We start from the raw sequence: 24686 nt of genomic DNA on the forward strand, positions 1-24686 counted from the left end.
AGGTGGAGATAATAATGGGGTGTTGACAACAGTTTTTATACCTTCTTCTTTTCTCATTTTAGCAAGTTCATGCTCCGAAAAATATCTGAATGGTTTAGCTGCAAAAACCCAAATATTTCCTTTATTTTCTGTGTACATTTTTACTTTAAAAAGCAGAAATAATTTGTTGTTTTTTTTTCCAATAAAAAAACTATCAGGAGTCGGGGCATAAAAATGGGAAGTTCTCTAATTAATACAACTATACTTTATCAGAGCCTTAGGCAATTATATGCTTTACTGGACAAAGTTATCTTTATTTACTTAATTGCTTAGGATTTATTAGAGAAAGACCATGACAAAATTTATGAATTTGTGTTACTTGGGCTATTTATAGACAGCAATTTTTCACTTGTTACATTACCCTACATTTTGTAAAATTCAAAAAGTTGGGATCAAAGTGAAGACAAAAGAAAGGGAAATTTTTAGCCATTTTTAATCAACTATTTTAGCTACAACAGTCAACAATAATTAACCAGGCACTGAAAAACATTTTCAGAGTCACTCGTCCTGCAGGACAAGTAGCTTCTAAATCACTGTGCAGGCTTCCTGCATCAAATTCTCTTAAATTCTACTAGTGATTACGAGCGGACGAGTGAAATTTCAGATCTCTGAGAACCTGGTCATATTTCACAAATGTTCAGACTTATCACATTCTACTCTGCTGGCAATAACAAGTTAATAATAATAAATATATTTACCCTGAGTTGTTTCCAGTTTATGTTGTTCATGTATTTCCATTTCAAAGAACCTCTTTTTTGTATTAAATGAGCCTCCCTCTCTGGCAATAGGCTTTGATCCACCATACACCTGCAAGTTATCAGTCAATAAAAATACATTACCATACATTTTCTACAATTTATCTCACCAAATTCAATATTGTAAGGCTCTCTGTAATGACCCAGATTAAAACCCTTCCCCAATTCCCAGGCATCGAAAAATATTTTCAGAGTCACTCTTCCTGCAGGACGAGTACCTTCTAAATCCAATGTGCAGGCATCATTTTTCAACTCGTTTTGCATAGTTTTCTTTTTCTACTCGTAATTACGAGTGGAATTTTCTATCTCTGACCCCCTCCCCCCTGCCAATGGCTACTGAATATGCCTATGCAACTAATGCAGACCAATATCAGCTTGCACATCTTAACAGTCTGATCATGGTCTGCACTGTTTGCTTTTCAGTCAGTTCATCTTAAGAAATTTTCCCAATAAAATGATGAATATATTTTAATGGACAAATCCCTTTAGATATTTCGCATGAAAGATGGGAAATTATAACATATACTCCAAAAAGCAGTGTCATCTTCCACACTCTATTACAAACCAGATATCCCTTTATACACTTTTTAAGCAATTTGCATTATGTAAAACATCAAGAATAATCCAAAACTGAAATGAAAAACATAATCCATCTTTCATTGATGATACCTCTGCCTTAAAGTCTGCCATATTATTATCCCTCTTTTTAATTTAACGCTACACTTTTTGACAATGATACAAATTCTTCTACAGCCAGAGAAAACTACACGTCGCCTCACAAGTGTGTAACGAGAGGACCGATTTCATTCCAATACAGTCTGACAGACTCTCCCAGAATGCCTGCTTCACTCTGTTACAAGATCAATGTCACATAAAAGCTTACCAAAAACACATCACTAGTGATTGCTTTAACTTCCAGTTGTAACAACTATTATTGATTGCCTGTCATTGGGTTAGGGGCTGGGTTTTTTATTTAAATCATTCATTTGTGATGCTTAAACATTACAAGTAAATTTGGGCCAGAAGAGGCATACATTATAATACAAGTCATTGACTTTTTCTATATTTTTCTATATTCTCTTTCTTACTTGTATTGTTATTTGTATATGTAATTAATGAGATAAAATATTGATTTAACAAGCACAAAACTGGTTTTGAATTCTGTAAGAAATTGGAATTTAAGTTAAATCGTTCATTTGTGATGTTTAGATAAGTAAATTTAGTCAAAGCAACTGGTGTTTAGTTCTATAGGGGATGGCCTCATTTGCAAATTCAAAAACTACAATTCTAATCAACATTAAAGTTTATTTTTAGCTGTGTTTTTAACCATCTACTCTGATAAGGTAATTTAGCCTGTAATAATATCAAGATCATTTTATAAATACAGACAAAAATGAACTTCATCACAAATGTTTTGACATAACTAGTCAATTCCAGTGTCAAAAAATATCATTAAATATTCAACATTTTGGAAGTTAAAATCATGTCTCAATCATAATCAAAGAGAAACAAATAATAATATTATTGCTAATTTCCTTCAATACTCATGAAAATTAAGTTACAATAACATATTTTTCATCCTAAAATATCAAGAATTACAAATTACAAAGTACTGAAGATTCAGTTTTTATCAACAGACTAGTATGCATGTACTCCTATAAAAGGATATTTTGCCAAATACACATTTTGAATAGGGAAAACCAGAACAGTTTCAGCCCCCCAAAATTGCATCTTAAACAGACTTTCTAACATAAATGCGGCCAAATTGTTCTAGGATTATCTTCAGTATCTTAACAAGGCATTCAGTGTGCACAGAAAATAATCATCAGCAATAATCAATAGATTTGTCCCAAGTTTTCACTGTAGCACAGACAACTTTCATGGAAATTTTGTCTCCTATACTAGACACAGAGTTGTATTGATTTTGCCTAAATTACACACTCCTATAGTACAGTATTTCCTGCAGACATCCTTAATATAACATCTCTTTACTCCAGTTAAAGTCAGTCTTAGAAAATAAACAACGTAATATGTTTGTTTATATTATTATATTATACATGAATTATTTGTATTTATTTTGTATTGTAATTATTTTTATTATATTATATAATATTAAACATTTGTTGCTTTTATTTATTGGATTTTTTTTCTTTTTTTTTTCATTTTTCATTTGTGTTACTTTTGGACAATTTACAAATACAAATAAGATTGCATTTGTGTAAAAAAATGCTATGCCACTACATTACTACAACACTACATAGTAGAAAGTGAAATAATTTTTTTTTTTAAATTGAACTGTGCCATAATACAGTAGTGTCTCATTAACTTTGGGGTCAAGGTCATATTTTAGCAGACAATGTGCAGATGCGTCTATGTTCAGATACAAAGGCCATAGTATAATTACAAATGCAATATATAAAAGTATTTTTACTTGATAAAAATTAAGGTATTTACTGTATTTATTCATGTTAACATGGAATGTGTGTAATAAAGGAAAGTTGACTTGACTTGACTTGTATTACATACCTGTTTTAAACTTTGAAATACAGTTACCCAGTTAATTTTTGATAATGATTGAAACATAATTTTATCTTCCAAAATGTTGAAGATCTAATGATGTTTTTTGACACTGGAATTGACAAGTTTGAATATTTATACACCAAAAGACAATATGCCTTAAACTGTCCATCATAAAAAGCTATTCAAGAGGTTCAAACTTAGAAACTCAAGGAATTTATCCCCACTATGAAGCCATCAAGACAATTTTCAGTTACGCATTTTAACCAACATGAATCCAAAATTTATGTTAAAGAACTGATTTTTACATCACCCATGATCATCATTATTATAATCATCATCATTATAACCACCAGATTCATCATCATCAAGTTGTTCTTTTGTTAAGTTGGTTTTTATATTAATCTAAATACATTTTTGGGTCTAATAACGGAAGTGGCTACACACACCTAACTGGCTTTTCCTGGCTAATTAACAGGTAATTACAAATACCTCCACAAGTGACTGACTACTAATCACACATGATTTCTAAAATCAGCTATGAGGGACAAATGACAGTTGACCATTAGAGTCATCATGACAAACAGTGTGCCATACAAAGGTAGGTAAAATATAAATATACAAACAGATCATAGATATCAAAACTTGATCATAACACATCAGTCCTGCAGTCAGTAGTTTAGTACATCAATACATTTAATATTGTTACATTCAATTTGTCAACCATTGAAAAATTCAAAGAAGTAAAAACATGCTAGTGGACTAAAGCAAAGTAAATTCCCATGCCTCATAAATCAAGTATGAAAATAAGCCAGCAAGAATAAGTTCTTTCATTAGTTTTCCGTACAGTAAATTACTTACAGCATTTTGTTACAGGATACATGCAAACAGTAAAAACTACAACTAATCACTATCTCTGCATTCAATAAAACAACACAAGACTAAAGTTAACATGCCTTTCCAGATATACCTAAAATTACTTATCTTATTCTTATCGTAACTCTTTACTACTTTACCCATAGACATAATTATTATGATGATTAACCAATAACTATATATAACTATAACCTAACTAACTGATACATTTCTGATGTATTTATTTACCGGCTTCTCTGGCGTCTTCATCACATTACTGCTGGAGAGGTTTGCCGATGGCGTACGGGCCTGCTTCAAAATGTCTTCGACACCCTGCTTCTGTGGCACTACTGGTTTGGGTGGCAGAGTTTTTGGTTTGGGTCCCTTTGGTGTGAGCTTTGGTGAACCCTTAGCTGGTGGAATAATGGCGGGTTTTGGGGGCACTGGTGGAGTGGCTCGTGGTTTGTTCAGTACAGGCTTAGGGTTCACAGGCTAATAACAGAACAGAACTCAAAAGTTGTGCAGGCATATAACATGCTAAGAAATTTGACACCCAAATGCTTCATTCAAGAATCAATTTAGACAATTAATTTCTTGTTCATTCTTTACTCATGTTTACATAGAGCATTATTAGAATAGTGTTCCATTTTGATCACGTAAATCTATGAATTAAAAGCAAAATAAAAGGTCTTTCTCCTTTTCTTTTTTTTCTTTCTTTTTTGTGATATATAAGTCTTAATTATTATATTTTGGTTGGGTTTAACATCACATCAACCTAACTGAACCTAATTATCACTTTTATTTTCAGTACATGAGTAAAGACTGAACTTTTGTCAAAAATCTAAATACAAAATCAGAAATAAACAAAATATAAAATTAAGTTCATGCACTAGAAAAAACGAAGAATTGCATTGGAAAAAAAAAAATATTTTAACATTTTCATACATAGTAAGGTAATGTAAAAAGCATTTAAAATCATACTGTATTTCTCAAAATTTGTATGCCGCTTAGATTTTAAGCCATAACATGGTGCGTTTCTTAACTTGCCGAGCTTCCATTTATCAAACTGCCCATCATAAATTTAGAGGGTATAAAGAGAACAACTGAAAGTTAGTCAGCTGACAGAATAAACTCTGGTCAGATTGCACAGGTGTGCATATTTGCAAATAACTTAGTCTTTTTTCAATATGTTTTAATTTTGAAATTAAAAATGATGAGAGCCAGAAGAAAGCAAATCTCTGAACGTCACGAAAGATGTGAATTTGCATAAATATGCCATGCTGCTGGAGTTTAAACTGTGTGATGGTCACTCCACTCCTTGAAATGAATTTCAATGGTATAGGCCAGTGATAATCCAGCATTCAAAAGATTAATGAAACATACTAGTATATCCATATAAACACACTGGTATATCCAGATAAACACAATAACATATATAGATAACACACTGGTATGTCCAGATAAACACACTGGTATATCCAGATAAACACATTGGTATATCCAGATAAACACACTGATATATCCAGATAAACACACTCGTATATCCAGATAAACACACTGGTATATCCTGATAAACATACTCGTATATCCAGATTAGCACACTGTATATCCTGATAAACACACTGGTATATCCAGATAAACACACTGGTATATCCTGATAAACAAACTGGTTTATCCTGATAAACACACTGGTATATCCTGATAAACACACTGGTTTATTAAGACAAACACACTGGTATTAATATACAGATAAACACACTTGTATATCTAGATAAACAAACTGGAATATACAGATAAACACACTGGTATATCATGATAAACACACTGGTTTATTAAGACAAACATACTGGTATATCCAGATAAACACGCTTGTATATCCTATATCCAGATAAACACACTTGTATATCCTGATAAACACACTGGTATATCCAGACAAACACACTGGTAAATCCAGATAAACACACTGGTATATCCAGATAAACACACTCGTATATCCAGATAAACACAATGGTATATCCAGATAAACACAATGGTATATCCAGAGAAATACACTTGTATATCCTGATAAACTCACTGGTATATCCAGATAAACATACTGGTATATCCAGATAAACACACTAGTATATCCAGATAAACACAATGGTATATCCAGAGAAATACACTTGTATATCCAGATAAACACACTTGTATATCTAGATACACACTGGTATATCCAGACAAACACACTGGTAAATCCAGATAAACACAATGGTTTTTCCAGATAAACACACTGGTATATCCAGATACACATACTAGTATAATTATGCAGATAAACACACTGGTATATCCAGATAAACACACTAGAATATCCAGATAAAGAGGAAGTAGCACAAGAATTAAGTGAAATACAGTATGTGAGTAAGGTGGATATTTTTTACTATGGGAGCAAACATTAACATCCAAATGTTCAGGCCGTTGTTTTATTCTCAGTTAGCAGAAGGATATGAAAATTTTAAAGTGTATAGTAAATGTCACATTTTAAGAAAAAATTTTCAGCACATTATACTTATGTTTTAATGACTTCTTAAATATTTTATATGAATATCCTGACTCAAATATTTGTCACCGAAATCAAGATTCGCAAGTTCAGATATCTGGGCTCCTAGTAACATCTTTAAAAACGTAAACATTGCAAGAAAAATGTGAAAATTATATCACACCATCTTTTCATTAGAATACTGTTCAACCTTTCTTTGAACACACAATTTTTCTCATTGTCTTAAAACATCATTTCCAAATTCTGGCCAAACAAGATGGCAATCCTTTAATGTAATATTTGAAGATCAGGTAGAACTACTGACCAAATTTGAAAACTAGCTGGACATTAACATCAGTGTTGCTATCTAACAATGTACATCCTTATAAATTTTTTTAAACAATACCATGTTTATAGATAAATGAAATGAACAATCCTAAACCACTATTTATTTCATGCCTGTGTAAAATAGAGAAAACTGACACAATCAAACGTACAGACACACATACTGAAAAAAGCTCATTAGATGTTAGAATAAGAAAAGTACATACCGGAGGGGTTGGCTTTACCAGCAGCTGTACACTTTGGGATGAAGAAGGGGCAGGGGATTCCTGAGGCACTTGAGGGGCAATCACAGTCTGCGCATAACATAATAAAACAGTACAGAAATACATGCTGTTAATTTAAGGAAATTTGCTCACAGCTGATGAGTTGTTTTATTATTAATTTCTATATTTGTAAAAGAACATTAACACTTCATGCCTGCAGATTCATGCATATGTTTTGGAAAGTTAAGACAATTAGGTGCCCCCTCATGTATTATTTCAGGCATTTCAATATGAGTGGGCACCGAAGTAGAACTGGTAACTCTCTGCAAGGTACAAATGCAGCTTGGTTGCTCTCTCACAAGGTAAAAGATCCAAGCCTTGATGAGATTCAAGGCCGCAGTACAGACAGGCAAGTGATTTGAAGTCAGCAGCTTCAACCACACAGCCAGGGAGGTCCCCATCAATTAGTCTGAGACTATTTTAAGTATTACATTAAAAATAGATGAAAAATATCAGTGTGTGAAAAAGGGTCTCTCATGTTCAAATTTCATTTTCATCCGAAATGACCGATATTTAAACTTGATCAAGTAATTACTGGGAGACAAACATTCTGATCAAGTTTTGTGGCAATTGTGGCAAAAATGAGACAACTTAAAGTGTTAACAAACTAAATGTGGATAACAAACCACGGACATCAAAATAATTAAAAAAGCTCACCCAGAGTCAGATCAGGTGAGCTAAAAACTTGATACAAAGGAATAATTATAACTTATTAGACATTCCATTTCAAACATACAATAAAAACATGTGAGATATTCCAGGCCTTGCTGAATTAGTAACCTATCTAACAAACATGCGTTCAATAAAAACTTGATATAAAAGGAAGATAATATACCTATAACTGTCAAAATTATACATATTGCATGAGATCAGGCCTTTTGAGGAAAAGTTAACACAAAGGGAGATAATTTATGTAAAACTGTTAACCCTTACCTGTTGTAGAAGTTCAGGCCCTTTGATTTGATCATGTTCTTGCTGCAGAATTCTGGCCTGCTCCTCGACCTGTTTTTCCTGCTCCTCTCTCTCTAAACGTTGCTTCTCCTAAACACAGATTTCATCAGTGAAATATAATTGATATCACACTGACTCACTTTAAACATCGTTCAATTAAATAAGAACGATTGTTATTAATATTCCATTAAAATGAAAATCTTTAGGCAAAGAGATGCTTTTTGTAATTTCAAAATGATGAAAACTCAACAAGTTGACATGCCAACATAATCGAAAAATGCAAAATAAAAAAGCTATGCAATTGTGTTAAAGGCAATGTATACAACATCTAACACTTATGCAACTACATGTATTCTATTATAATAATATATTAAATATGAAAAAAATGATGTGTTATTGAAATTACTGCAAGTTTATCAATTAAAACCCAGATATGATTAAGTATATACAATTTTTTTCAAACAGTTATACCTTTTAAAGATTGTCAATATTTACAAGAAGAACTTTCAGAGGAGACAGCACGCTCCACTTATTAAATATTTTTGTTATTTATATATATATATTATAAAAACACAAGAGCGATCAGTAATCACATGTGTCGCCTCATGATGGCCAATTTCATGTTGGGACAAATTTTGTGACAGACGGACAGACAGACGGACAGTGCACAACTAGACTAACCACTTTGTACTGATCATTCCTGTAAAGTTTGGATAAAATTGCACCAGTAGTTTATGAGGAGTAGTCCGGACAAGCTTTTGCGTATCTGGCAACACACAGAAAAAAAACACCTTTTTATCAAAGGGCCATAACTCGGCCAAAAATCATTCAACCGGAAAACCCGTGCAATATGCGCAAGGACTTGAGCTACAGATCAATCCTGTAAAGTTTCATTGAAATTGCATAAGTGGTATAAGAGAAGTAGTCTGGACAAACTTTAAAAATAAAATTTTTTAAAGGGCCATAACTCAAGAAAAATCATTGAACCGGAAAATGCTGACAATATGCACAACTAGACTTGGTACTGATCATTCGTGTAAAGTTTGGATGAAATTGCACCAGTAGTTTATGAGGAGTAGTCCGGACAAGCTTTTGTGTATCTGGCAACACACAGAAAAAGAAACCTTTTTATCAAAGGGCCATAACTCGGCCAAAAATCATTCAACCGGAAAACCCGTGCAATATGCGCAAGGACTTGAGCTACAGATCAATCCTGTAAAGTTTCATTGAAATTGCATTAGTAGTATAAGAGAAGTAGTCCGGACAAACTTTAAAATTAAAAATTATTAAAGGGCCATAACTCTGACAAAAATCATTGAACCGGAAAATCCTGACAATATGCACAACTAGACTTGGTACTGATCATTCCTGTAAAGTTTGGATGAAATTGCACCAGTAGTTGATGAGGAGTAGTCCGGACAAGTTTTGTGACGGACGGACGGACAGACGGACAGACAGACAGACAGACGGACAGACAGACGACGGAGAAGTGATCCCTATATGTCGCCACTACTCCGTAGAGGCGACACAAAAAAACATTGACAACCTTTAAAGGAATAACAGATATTATTAGGGCTAGCTACAGTTAATCAGAAATTTGTTAAAAACAGCTTAGGTTCCTATTAAATATTTTAACACAGAAAAACTCTGTCATCTGTTAAGAGATCACTTTAAACATTATTAACTTTACAAAAACTCAGCTATTCATACTATACAAGAAACATTCTAATTCCAGTACACAAAATCTTTAATTCCACTACAAAAACATCAATGAATTTTTCATGAAAAGCAAAATTACATGAAGCTGTTAAACCAACCCTGACCAAAAATTGACTACAATATGTCACAAATATGTGTGCAAGTGCTTAGTTTTTTTATAATGTACAGACTCAATCAAACCGAGTCTGCAATTCTTATGTTATTTTGTTGTGATTGATGCTTCCGAGGGATCACTTTGTTTCCAGAATTTTGTAGTTAAAAAAAAAAACAAAGAGAAAATTGTAAAGCAAGTTTAATGCAAGCCAAACTAACTGTTTCTAACATTATATCAATATGGTCTTCCGCCGACATTAAGATCATGTCAGCTGGTTTAACCTGTAAATCTTGTGGGGCATACACTTACCATTTTCTCTGCCTACTCTCATTTTAACTCTTCACTTGAGCACATTTACTCTGCTTTGAAGTTGGAATAAGTTCAATTGAAGTTGAATGTATTTTAGATAAAATTTAAAAATTGAGCTACCAACAGTTTAGAGTCTGGTTAGACTGCATGGAGGTTGGATGGTTGGGTTTTTTAAGTCACATGACTTTAATCACATGACTATATTAAGGTCATATGACCATTTTCTAGCTTTACTGGTGGAGGAAGACATCAGGCTCCCTTTCTTGCACTGTACTCGAGTAGAACCCCGAGCTTTGTAAGCTAGCTGGATATTTTCCTGACAATCAAAAGCACAGTGGTGAGGGCACATAGTTTGAAGTCAGTGGCCTTAACCACTCAGCCTCAGAAGCACCATATTTGGAGGTGCAACCTGACTGGTGGTAATGGATTATCATTTTTGCCTCTAGAGGTCATGGGTTAAGCCTTTCTTCAAGAAATTTAACAAGAATATGTTAAGAATCCAACATACCAGCCGGGCAAGTTCTTCTTTCTCCCACTGCAAAGTTTCCTTCACAAGTTCTTGTTCCTACAGTTAGTTGGTTACACATGATTACACAAAGTAAGCTATCAACTAATATAGGGGTGTACTATATAGGTATGGGACGAGGAGAGAAACATTTTAGTCATACAATACTTTACTATATAATGTTTTTAACTCAAATTCAATTCATCATGAACTAACGGCTTTATCAATCTAAAAAAAACTTTTCAACAAATTTCGTTATTCAAAGATTAGAGCAAAGTAAGCAGACTAAAGCATTTTAATTTGAACGTCAAGGCCACATATTCAGCATAACAAAATCATGTTAGTTTATCAAATGATCTAAAAAAGAAAGCAACACCTGCAAATCTGTAAATACTGACATAAGACATATATACAGTCTAACTTGCTCATGCGACCACGTGTATTAAGCGACTTTTGTCTTAAACGACCACTTTAAATTCCCCCCGATCATTTTCTCTCTATATCTTTAATGTATTAAGCGACTATTGCCCAACACGACCAGCGACCGCTAATTAGTCACCTAATTGACATCAATCTTTTCATTTAACGACCACTTTTACCTGTCAAGTAATTGTGTTTTTAGAGAACGCCACCTCGTTATGTCACAAGTGTCAGCAATCAAAACACAACAATAAACGTGTGAAAAACTATATTTCCCATACCATTTTAGCGTATGCAAATGAAGTTAAATATACGCGTGACGTGTATTATCCAATAATATCGGATAAACAATGCAACACTCCGCCCATACTGAGATGGTGTATACGCTTCGCTTGTTGACATTTAGACTGCATTGAATTGACCTTGAACTTGATCAGCCATTAAATTAATCGTAACAAATAGATGTAGTTTGTTTATTTCAAATGAAAAAATGCACAACAGAAAACATCTTCACTAATAGGGTTTTCGTGTTGGAGACAAGGAAAAACAACGGAGAAGTTTAAAAATTCTGGAAAAAATGTCAAACATGTACGTAATGGATCAACACTGATTTTGTCAATAAATATCAGAACGTTATTTTTACATTTGCATCCGTTTAGATTATCGGAGAGTACTTATTATTCAACATTTATATAAAAATGAAGTTGAAAAACAATCCCATCAAATAAAAAAGATGTCAATTATAAATTTTGACTTTTATATCATGCTGACTGTCTTAAGAGACCGTTTCATTAAGCGACCGTTTTTGGTGTTTCCCTTGCCCGGTCGCTTAATACACGTTTGACTGTACATGTATATGTGTCAATTGAAAAGAGTAAACCATGTTGAAATAATTTTAAGTCAAGAATATATAGGTAATATGGCACAAGCGAGAAAATTGTATTTTTATGAGCATATTGGGGGTGGGGTGTTATTACAAATTTACTTATCAACACTTATGATGCAATTCATCAGAATAAGCAATACAAAGAGTGACATAATTCGTCACCTTTGAGCAATAACTAGTTAACTCCTAAATTAAATCTAGGACTTAGCCTGTTAAGGCACTAAGGTGACATATTTGGAAAACTTAATAATTCTTCAGTTGATAATGTGCTTCAGTTGAAAATGTCCATATTAACACCAGAAAATATTCTCATGTCTTATGCCAATACAAAATAGAGCAGCACACATGCAAAAATAAACACTACACTATCATCAAAAAGTGAAAACTGACATATAAGCTAAGATTTGATAAAATTCTGCTTTAACTATCATGCAAAATTCAAAAACCTATGTACAAAATTTAAGTTATCTATTCTAAATAAAGAACATTTCAGTGCAACATTTTGCATGTGGAATAAAATGGATGAATGGCTATCAATCAACCTATTTCATTTTTCTGACATTGAAACTTTTCATAATATAATATGTTATACTCCTTCATATACTTTTTATAGCACAGAGGCATTCAAGTTAAACAATTGACCTTTGGTAAGCAAACTACCCCCACCCCCCAATTATCCATAGTTTTTAAATTTAATATGTGAAAGATCATGGACCATGACACTCTACTTTGGGATATTTTTGTCTTGGTTAAATTTTTGTCTATTTCACCATCCAAGTGGCAAAATATTACGACAGAAAATATAACTATGATTAATCTTTAAACATGTCTGTTATATTGTTGGTTTTTGATGAAATTATTATTCATGTTTTTGCCACCTTTGTAAAATGGAGAAAATTTCTTGCAAGAAAATAAACCCACTACACCTTCAGCTAAAACGGCAAAAATATGCAGACATGAAAATTACCCGAAGTAAGGTAAGAGATACCATTATTCGTTATGCGGTGTATGTACCTTCTTAATAAGGAGGTGCTCTGCATCTTCTTTGTCTATATTAGTAGCAGAGTCTCGCCTCATCTGGGGCATGTACCCTAGTGGCGAGCTAGGCGTGTCCGGTGATGGCTCGTCCAGTGACGCTGGATCGAACCCATCGCAGATCATTATGACTAGGCGATCTCCGACACTGCGCAGTGCCCGCACAGCTTCTTGATGGGTTGAACCCAGCAGACTCTGTCCATTTACTTCAAGTATTCGCTGACCTACTTTCAGTCTGTCATCTCTTGATACAGCTCCGTCATCGGTAATCTGAAACAGTCGTGTATCATAAATGCATAATCACATGTCTAAACACTATTTTACTATGAAAACAGATTTAAACTCTCTGTGAAATGTCTTACTAGTATAATATTACAATTACATGAAATAGGGTTCATATAAGTAGTATTTTATGATTATAATCACAAAGCCAGTAGGCCAAAGTGCTAAATTATGAATATCCTCACTCAAAATCAGGCAAAATTGTACTAAAATGCACAAAAACTTGAAAAGAAGAGAAATTGATCATGTTTGCTCATCCCTAGTGGTATAGATCTGGGGTTTTTTTACAAGCTTTTCTGTCCAGATGATTAAATCCTAATTTTCAGGAAATATGGTAAAATTATTTTACATTTTAAGTCAATTAAAAATTTCAGAATTTTTGCAATCTTTAAGATATCACAGCAGTATAAATATGAAAACAAAGTCGGAAATTTACCCTTGATATAAAAATTCCTTCATCGTTACTTTCATCTCCAGGAAAATTCTTCACCCCTCCCTTGATGGACATCCCTAGCTTTTCCCCAGGTCTCTTTACTACTGTCAGCTCCTGTAGATAGGAAGAAAATTTTTGTCATTTAGTTACAGTCAGGTTTAGATATCATACTGTACAATGCTGTGGTCTTATTGCCATATTCCAGATTTAGCAAGCAGGTAAAATCCTTGATAACAAGCAACAAGCTTGTCTCAAAATAGTTTTGTTGTTATTATACAAAGACTTAGCTCAATAAGGAGCATAGAATTTGTAATTCTATGGCTGCTGGTTCAATCTATTGGCAAGGCAAACATTCTCCATGAAAATGGATCTCAGATATGTATGTTGACAAAAGAGCAGAATAATTGAATGTTTTTTTTATAAAATAGAATGATGTCACCAACACTAACATTTAATGCTAAACATGAAAACATGTTGTTCATCAACGAGAAAATAAAAGATCATTTAAATATTCAAACCTATAGCAAATAATCGGAGATAATAGTTAAGTATGTTAAGTGATCAGTGAAAGTTTTGCATGAAACAGAATGTCAATATAAGCTTTTTTCCAAACTGACATAACAGATGAAAATTCATGATTGAATATTGAAAAATTCTCCCAATCAGATTTAATTTTATATACACATACATGTATTTTTATAAAAATCATGATTTTCATGTATATTCATCTAATGTAAGTGAATATATGATTAAAATTCTTATTTTTCTATTGTTTATCATCCTTAATTTTCCAAATCAAAAGGCATGGACTATCATTATAGGTAGCTTTATGACAAACAATACCTGTAGGCCTTTAGGTGGTGGGTCATGTCGAACTTTGACCCTAATTTCATAGGTAGGAGCTATCAATGCCATGACTGCTTCCTGGTGAGTGGCATTCTTCATGTTTTTACCATTTACCTCAAGTATCCTATCACCTATATGTAAATTTGTCTTGGATGCTGCCCCATCTGGTACAATCTAAAAATAGCATTCAACAGACTATAAATAGCATCTGGTAAATCTAAAAATAGCAGTCAACAGTCTATAAATAGTATCTGGTACAACATAGAAATAGCAATCAAAAGCCTATAAATAGTATTTAGCAGGGCTCTGGATTTCCCCTTTTTAGTGCTAATATTGAGCACCATTCCAGTAAAATTTTTATTCCCTTATTTTCAAGTGGTAGTTAATTAACTGTCCATATGTTGGATGACATTACAGTTTAACCTGTATTCAAAAAAGCAAAATTTTATAAAGTTCATTTATTTTAAGTAATATGTTATGTGCAGCAAAAATTGCCTGAAATTTTCACTACAAAAAATGAAAATTCACCCTCCTACTGGTACAGGTACTGTTCTCCGAAAACAGATTGAGCAGTTTAGAAATTGAATCTATAAACAGTATACACACTATGTATGAACTTTCTATGAATAGCCTTATATAAAACCTATATAAAGTTTTAACAAAAAAAACATTAAAAATGTGTATATTTGGTAGTTACATAGTTTAAATAGTATTCAACTTAGTTTTTCATTCCAAATGACTGTGTTTAGGGGAGCTCAGGGGAGCTAAAAAGTATTAGTGCAGTGTTTGTATTTAATAGAATAACAATTGTATTCTAATAGACTGATAGAGATACCTATTCAGTATTCCTCAGTACTTTTTTAATGAATTTTTACAAAAGTATCAATTATTTTCTCCTCTAAAGCCCATAACAAATTAAAGAGGATTCAGTCTACTAGTAAATGCAAAACATGGAGCTCCAAGTGGATTTGACAACATAAACAATAGTGTTTACAAACTTGACACAGAAGATCCATCACTAGAAGAAAACACCAAAGAGATGACTTTTATACAGTATACTGGATGTGAAGATATTGTTAACATTTACCTTTGAAACAAAAATTCCTGGTTGATCTTCCCCGAATGGAGAGCTTGAATGGTCACTTCCCCCTACAATACTTAAACCTAATGGTCCACCAGCTTTCACTATAACACAGTCTTCGAGTGGATATTTACTATCTATATAATCGTCTACATGATTAGCCACAGGCTCACTAGGAGCTGCTGGTTTAGGCATTTGAATAGTTTGTCTTTCTACGGCCATTGTCCGATGACCTGGATCGGTCTCTTTATCACTAGGTTTATTATTGTTTATATTTACACTATTAACAGAGTATGGTATGCTATTTGAAACTGGCGACACATTGTTTATACTAGAAGTATCCTTTTTCGTCACACTAGCCTCCTTACGTTCAGATCCTGAAGTCCGTGAACCAGGACGATTAAATCCTGGATATTGGAATTTTGGAGGCTGAATTGCCGCTGGCGGTGAATTCCAATCCGATGATAAGGTACGCGGACTCAATGACGGAGACGCGACTTGGTTTGAAGATTGTGACGGGGGGACTCTGGGGTGGGTATTTATCGATGAAAAGGGGAAAAGCAAATGCATTGGGGGTGGTGAGGTGGGGAAAAATTGGTGCTTGGGTGTTAGCCTGGGGGTGGGGGCCACAGGAAGGGGGGGGGGGATCGGGGTCTTAGGGGATAACTACAGGAGGGTGTGGGGGAAAAAACTCTACTGCTTGTGAAAAATCCACAGTATTTTCATCTGTATTATTGGTGCTGTTGGAACTAAAGTTTTGTTTTTGCTGGTATTTTGGGGAGCTAAAAGTTTTATTCCTATAATCCCCTTGGTTGTGAAAAAGGGGTTTAAAAACCCTTTCTTCCTTGGGGGGTTTTTTTCTCAGCTTTCCTTTTTGTCAAAAAATCTTTTTCCCGTATACAAAAAAGTTTTTTTTCACGACTACAACCCGTACAGATTCACACCTGATCATGTCTCGCATCTGTTAAATCAACTCCATTTATCTGAATTCAATTAAAAACATCATGGTAAAACACTGCAAACAAAAAATAGAAGTGTTGCAAAACTAGTTAGTTTTGCACGATTTTTTCAAATGCAAGTTTGACCAAAGAACAACAGACAGTTCTATGTATAATTTTAAAGTCTCAAAAATACTTATAAGCAATAAAGCCAACACACTCCCAAACTTTTACTGGTAGAGAAAGGCTCCATATAGGCCTCTTTGTGCATACTGACTGACTTAGTAGAAACATTGACCTTTCATAGCTGGATATTAATATTTAATAAAAGAATCATACTGAAGATAACTGGATGACAACAACTTACAGAGAGAATTTTATCGCCAACTTGAAGCTTATTGTCCCTAGCTGCTTGTCCTCCTTCAACAATACGAGAGATGTATATTGCCTGTAAAAAACAAAACAATCATTAACAAGAGGTGTCAGTAGGACAGCATGCTCTACTATTCTCAGTGCTTGATAGTAAAAAAGCTTCATTCAGTAACCTCCACCAGGTAGAGATTATGATGGTGAACAAGTGTGCAAAGTTACAAAGTCAAATGTCAATGGAATTTGAAAATATTTGAGGTGGTACGCAAACTATAACGTAAATTCTAAGTCAAAAAGTTGCATAATTCTGTCAAAATGCTTGATAGAGTAACAGGTTGGGGGCATGATGGTGAAAAAGTGAGCAAAGTTTCAAAGACAAAAATATATTTGAGGTGGTAAGCAAACTTTAATATTGGTGGTTATGCTGATTCCGACACCAATGCTCGGGGGAATAGGAAAGCTTTCTTTTTTCTTAAACAAGCTAAAAAATATATCTTTCTCATCTGTGGTTAAAACAGTAGCTATTAAAAATTCCCAGTGTAGATAATGCTTTCTCCGGTGTAGCACTATTTCACAGCTTTTTTGTGTATTCAATTTAGAAATCACTCTAGAAGCAATTCATAAATAACTATCTATTTAACAAAGTTTGCAAACTCCTTAAAAAAGAGGGGTTTAACCCCTTGAAACATGAAATAGATAGTTTTTTATTTATTAAAATATACTTGAATGACTTTTGAAACAGGCATGTAACACATCATAGTGAGAAAAAGTGTACTTTACAACACAAACATTTGTGAATTTCAAGTTTGAAATGAACATGAATATAAATTATTTCTGTTTCAGAACTTAAAATTCAACAGCAAAACACTAATGTTAAATAGCCAACAGTATAGAGTATAGTAATATTATGCCTTTATGTAGAATGGCCTGGCTTTATACAGGTGGTGGGTGTAAGTCTCCCAGTAGCAAGTGTTATGATAATTTGCTCAAGCAAGCTGACATCTGATTAGTCATATCAACAACACACAATTAAACAATGATCAAAATGAATGCAACATGCTGTAAAATCAAACCTGTGTTAATCAAAGGACTATTTGGACATTTAGATTAGTAAGACAATTGCTATTTGGAGTTAAATGTGGGTAGAAACTACAATAATTCACTTCATCAAAACTGAGTTTGAAATATATTTGCAGCTTCGAGATTGTAAACTTTAGACATTTCCTGACCATGGTGGGTTCATTCAAATATTAAACCTACAAACCCACACATACACATGGGCAGTGGGACAGTGAATTGCATCAGCTTTTAACTATATTTTCATTCAAAGTTAGGTTATTTTATTCATTCCTCTTCAAAATCATTAATATAAGCACTAGAAAGTAAGGTTCTTTATCCATCAAAACTACATAAATTTTGGAAAACTTTCCTCAAAGTTCCATAGCTAAAACCTTAATCAGAACATATCACAATCAAATACTTATAAACAAAATTTTATGTATAACCTTATTGTGCAAAACAGTCTATCTTTCTTGTATTTTATCTTCTTTACATGCCAAATATCTAAGCTCTTGGCATTGCAGCTTCTCAAAATAAGACTTAAATATCTTTTCCTGTAAGTTATTGGCATTAAAATTAAGTCTCAAATTTGTTTTTAGTAAGCAAAGCTATAAAACTCAAATTATTCCTTGAGCAAAGCCAATATTGCACCCAGGGGCATGTTTCATGTTAGTTGAAAGTCAAATAGGTAATACTTCATGCTAAATATTGTAGTTTCAAAAAAGAAAGTTTTCTTATATAAGTCTATATAAATCAAGTGATCCTCGAGGCGGGGTAAATTTAAATCTCAGAAAGCCCAAACCTGTGCCCTGCAGATTGTCTCATTATATATGTAATATTTCTGCCAATCAGTTTGGACAGAAAATTATGAAAATCATATAAAATGACTGAGTGTGACCTTGACCTGAGGAAGCCTTATTATGATAAACATTTCTGTCCAGCAGTTTCAATTTTCTTCAAAAGATACAGAGCAGACAAGGAACTGATAACAGATGGACGGACAACCAAGTGCATCACAATATATGCCAAAAAATAGGGTGTTAAAAAAATACATTGATTTCTGTTTTAGTACAATGCCATACTGTTACCACACATTCATGTTAGAACTTACAGAGTATCTAGGTGTCTTATCAAACTGTTAAGATAAAAAAGTTAGTTATTTTATGCATCATACAGTTAAATTTCATGAGCAGGATTTTAACAACTTCTCACACAGGAACCATTTCACATCATGAACAACCATTTTAAATTATAAATTCTGAAAATATTCCTTTTATTAAAATAGTACAAATCATATTCTTTATGCAATTTATCATAATACATGTAATTGTCAAATCTCTTTTTTACCCAACACCCCTCTTCTGAACATTGACAGGTGATGAGCATAAATGAAGTTGATTCGAACTTCATTCATATCTCTGAGCAAAAGACAACTTATATAGCTGTGGATTATCATTTTATCACATTATACTGCATTTTACACCATTTTGTTCAAAACTCAAAGCCTATATTGTCTATAGCCTATAGGGGTCTAGGTCTTGCATATGATGCACTGGCTTATCAAGCTATACATGTGTCAAGTTCAAATTTCAAAATCCCTTGATGCATGACACAGCAAGGTTTTTCAAACACACACTCCTATGCATGCACAGACGGACAGGGATAACACTATATGCCCCCCTTGCCTTTTTATCAACTAGGAGAGTATAAAAATATTCAGACCAAGTGACCTTGACCTCAACAACCTTATATCTCATCTAAGTTGCGAGGTCTATATAATGTCACCTTCAAACTGAACAAATGAAAGGTCACATATGACAAATGGTGAGCAAAGGGTGACAAAACAGCAACTATTATGCTCCGACAAAATGTTTTATTCTGTTGAGCATACAGGTAACACAAAATGAATGCAAAATGCAAATGGGATGCAAATGCAACAATAATATCATAAAACTAAACTTTGAATGCATCATTCTTTTATGCTCATACTAACCTCAAGAAATGAATAAAATATCTGAAAATATTTTTATCAACAAATTTTTAAAAAATTTATACATACAAAGTCGTCTTTAGTTGCCTAATCGTGATCATCATTAAAAGCAGTGTTACTTATTTTAGTTTCATTTTATGAGAAAACTGTCTCGATATAATAAAACATTATAATGACCTAACAGTTAACATTCTGAAGAAACTGCTAGAAACTAAAAAACAATTTTTATTCCTGAATTAAATTCTCAATGTAAAAGAATAAGAAAATATAGGCCATGATTTTTTAAAATTAATTCAATATAGTTGTTTTATAGAGACAATGTAGTTATTTATTAAGCGAAGGAGGTCTGAGTGTATCTCGTTAAAATTTACTTTTTCTTCATCATATTTAAAATGTTATTTACTTTTCCTCCCATAAGACAAATATAATATGTTCTTTAAAATAAAGTATAATAAGAACAAAATACATACAAGTAAACATATTTCTTAATGATTAAGTTAAGAAAATAATATGTTCACTTCTACATGAAAAAAATTTCTATGTCAGCAATTTTTTGTTTCCATTTCTTAGCATTATTTATTAGTATTATTATCTTTGAAAAAAAAAATCTTGACAAATAATGGACTATCTTATTTGTTGTTTTTTTTCATCATTTTCAACATTCACCATATTCCCTATATTGACATTTATTACATGCTTTTCGGTGGTTCATAGAAATATATCAGTGATATAAAACTGGTAATTTCACTGTTTGAAACAGTGAAATTACCACTTTGATAATTTCACTGTTTTGAATTTAAGCCCCTTACGTTGTTTCAGTTAAATACCAGCGTGCACAGAACTGGGTACCAACTTAATGACGTGATGTCGTAAATGATGTCACGTTGTATTATTATTTGGCACGCTTTTCATTCAGTATTAGGTTTAATGTCTTTTTAAAACGTTTCTTTGCATATAATAAAAAGAAAATTTGTTTAGTTTAGCCTAAGATCGAAATATATTTTACCTTGTGAACACCAAAAGTTCATATTTCACTCGTGGCTGCGCCACTCGTGAAATATACCTTTTGGTGCTCACTCAGTGAAATATATTCCGATCTTACACTGAACTAAACAAATATCCTCTATTTAATTAGCAAATATTGCAAAAACCAGGTTAGTGTATACATCTATCTTAACCATCAATATATCGAGGGTTGACCGTAAAATGGCAGTAACTTATTTATATATATATATATATAATAAAGAAGGACTTACAACAGTTTTGCGGTCAACCCTCGATATAACCATGAATTAGTATAATAATGATGATGCTCATTTGAAATGTGTAATTGAAATTCAAAATCTCATTCAACTTACGTTATCATTTCCTTTATATGGAACAGATCCCCGACCTCCAGCAATACTGAACCCAAGACCTCCGGCATCCCGGTGCAGCACCGTTTCTATCTTCTCACCATATACATCAGTTCCAGGCTCAGGTTCAAAAGTAACTGTTGCGAAACTGGCAGTCATAGCTGGTTGAGTAACATTCTCTGCCTGTAGATGTACATTCACATCTTCCTGAACCTACAACACAATAATAAGGTTAAAGATATAGGGCATATTGAATGATTGTAAGTTCGTAATTACGAGCAGACAAGTGGAATTTTCAATCTCTGAAAAATGCTTTCATTTTGAATAAACCATCTGTAAATTGTACTTTATCTCTGTGAAAAAGAACACTATCAGTGTTTTCTCCATCTATTTGAGAAATTGATCAGCTGAATTTAGACATTTGGAAATTTGATAAAAAAAATTTCACAACATGAAATAACGTTAATTTGAAAAATACATAGGAGTTGAAACAACAACCAGAATATTATAAGTGAAATTATTAATTAGTAATTTCCCGTCTAATTTTTTGGAAAATTAAATACTTCTTTTTGCCATTTGGGAATTGAGTTGTTTACAGAATCTAGAAACAAGGCAGATCAAAAACACGCTGATTATAAATAGATAGAAACATTATATTCACCTGTATTTGTTCTTCTGTCACTTCTTCATCTTCTTCTTCATCATCTTCTGTCTTCCGTGTGATGATTGTTTCCCGGCCGACCACCATAGTGATGTCATTACCACTGCCCTTTAATACATCTACGGCCTCGTAATGGTCCGAGTCATTAAGAACTATACCATTTACCTGTAACATAAACAGTGCATTCATCTTATGTAACAGAGCAAATCTTTAAAATCTAAAATATCAAATCAAGTATTGTCTTTTAAGCAAGTGGTGGCCTTATGGTTGTCTGCCTCTCAACCCAGGGATCATGGGTTGGAGCCGTACTTGGGTCATGACCATGTTTCTTCATATGACACCAATACTGGTTGGTTCCAGGAAGCAGACTAGAAAGTGATACATATCAGTTGCAAGAACTTTATTCGCAATTGAGACTAAATAAATATGTTTAAACTTGCAAAAAAAAAACCTTTTCACACTATTCAACAAATAACTAATGCAGTTTTAGAAATAATCATGTAATGTACAGTTGATGAATCATGAAATAACTTTCCCATGTATCTATATATTTAAATACTCCGGCATCGTGTAAATTAAGCATTAATGAAAAATTCAACAAAATAACTTTAATAATCCACAAGTTTTTGTGTTAACCAACAGGTATAAAGAAATTTACTGAATTGCATACCACAGAATTGTAATACTGTTATATTACTAGTATTTAGTTAATTAACATTAATATGCCAACAATTTCCAGTCATCAAAAAGTCATGGTCAAAAGCACTATTCTAATTCAATAGGGCGCTCTGTGTAATTAAAAGGTAAGGTTCATGGAAGGGCCCATGATAATGTTGTAAAATCTTTTTGCCCAACCCTTTTGTATATTGTGTAATTATGTTTAAGAATTTATGTATATTTATATATGCTTTAAAATATTATAAAACAAACAGGGAGCCATGTAACTCCACTCAATGTACAACTTACGTAAATACAACTTAATTGAATAATGTAATATCCAAAACAATAACTTCTCTCCTTTTACTAATTTAAAATAGCAAGAAAAAATGTTAGAACTTACAGACATGAGCTTGTCTCCTACTTTAATTCCTGCTAAACCAGCTGGTCCATCTTCCGAAACTCTCGAAATAAAGATACTCTGTAAGAAGAACAATGGACTTGTTAAATTCGACAAGAAATAAATAAATACAAGAAATATAATTTGCGGAACAATGAAAATAATATGTAATACTGTGTTTTGTTTATGTTCTAATATTGATCATGCAGTATTTCATTCATTAATGACCTCTCATCCAGGACTTATCAATGTTACTAGCTTTTATCTATTCAAACAGCTGTCAATTTTTTTCATCCTCAAAAAAGTGGGACCAGCCATTTTTTTTACATTTAGTCTAACATTTGCATTATAGACAGATATAGCTTATGAACAGGGTATAGGAAACATTCACACAATCAAAGACTTTAACTTAACACTACAGAATAATTTCCATTCAGTAATTAGCTAGAAATCAAATTTGTTGACATTCCTTTAAAACATTAAAGACTCGATCCAGTAAAATTAAAATAAATAACACAGTCAATGTTTTACACTATACACTACATTTAAATTTGCAATGACTGATCTATCTAGTCTAACCACTGCTAAGTATTGACTATTGACACATCTCTGAGACTCAAACCGATACACCTAAGTTTTATCTCCTGTAAGTAGGCGGCAAGTTTGCAGATTTACTATTTAAAGTATACTTTTTTCATTTCTGCTTTGCCTTTCCCTTTAATATAGATAGCCCTTATTCCAAAGCTTGACACAGTTTTTATTATACTTGCAGTAATACAGCTAGCATAAATGACTACACATGACTTTCAATAACTTTCGAAAGAGTGCACAAAAATTTTGAAAAATTTCGTGCCATTATTCATAAACCCCCCAGTGAAATATCCAAAATTTCCATGGGAATCTTAATAACACATGTATGGAGGCACATCGGTGACATAACTAAATGAAAGTCCCTTGTAAAGCAGTTAAGTGTATGCAACAAATGGTCATCGCTCACCTCATCTTCACCTTTGTATGGGGTTGAGCCCTTACCCCCAGCAATACTGATGCCTAGACCTTGTCCTGGTTCCCGGTGTATATTTATTGTGTATTCCTCCTCTATTATTTCTTGCTCCTGAAAATAATTATCGAGACTTTCCGTGAAAAATTCTGTTAGATTACAAAATGAAATATCCAAATAATATGGCAAACAATCAGAGGCAGTGTATTCAGGATTTCATTATAAAGGGCAATCAAAAGTTACTGATGTGACTATTTTAACAATAGATAACAGTAAATCTATTCATTCTTTAGTTAATACAAATTCATTTTAGTTCAATTCTGTTGGAATCTATAAGCTTATTGAAACACTCTCGAATCCGTTCCTGGAACAAACAAGTACTTAGCAATGAATGTAAAGTTTCTTGT

At 32.9% G+C, this 24686-nt stretch overlaps 1 protein-coding gene across 1 annotated transcript in view; it reads right to left on the minus strand.

Annotated features, from left to right (window-relative positions):
* LOC132716904 (protein scribble homolog) overlaps positions 1-24686 on the minus strand; it is a 74510-nt gene that overhangs the window by 16585 nt on the left and 33239 nt on the right. The window contains exons 19-35 of the mRNA XM_060700238.1: positions 24277-24393; positions 23283-23360; positions 22223-22387; positions 21565-21774; positions 20210-20230; positions 17156-17236; positions 16795-16833; positions 15857-16516; positions 14767-14943; positions 13927-14037; positions 13188-13478; positions 10871-10927; positions 8223-8330; positions 7233-7319; positions 4416-4658; positions 738-846; positions 42-98 (exon numbers count right to left, since the gene is read on the minus strand). Coding sequence (XP_060556221.1) covers positions 42-98; positions 738-846; positions 4416-4658; positions 7233-7319; positions 8223-8330; positions 10871-10927; positions 13188-13478; positions 13927-14037; positions 14767-14943; positions 15857-16516; positions 16795-16833; positions 17156-17236; positions 20210-20230; positions 21565-21774; positions 22223-22387; positions 23283-23360; positions 24277-24393 — 2611 coding nt within the window. The remainder of the gene's footprint in view (positions 1-41; positions 99-737; positions 847-4415; positions 4659-7232; positions 7320-8222; positions 8331-10870; positions 10928-13187; positions 13479-13926; positions 14038-14766; positions 14944-15856; positions 16517-16794; positions 16834-17155; positions 17237-20209; positions 20231-21564; positions 21775-22222; positions 22388-23282; positions 23361-24276; positions 24394-24686) is intronic.

The sequence above is a fragment of the Ruditapes philippinarum genome, unplaced genomic scaffold (assembly GCF_026571515.1).
Source record: "Ruditapes philippinarum isolate M1 unplaced genomic scaffold, ASM2657151v2 ctg4772_1_1_1_1, whole genome shotgun sequence".
In the NCBI taxonomy this organism is placed as follows: domain Eukaryota; kingdom Metazoa; phylum Mollusca; class Bivalvia; order Venerida; family Veneridae; genus Ruditapes; species Ruditapes philippinarum.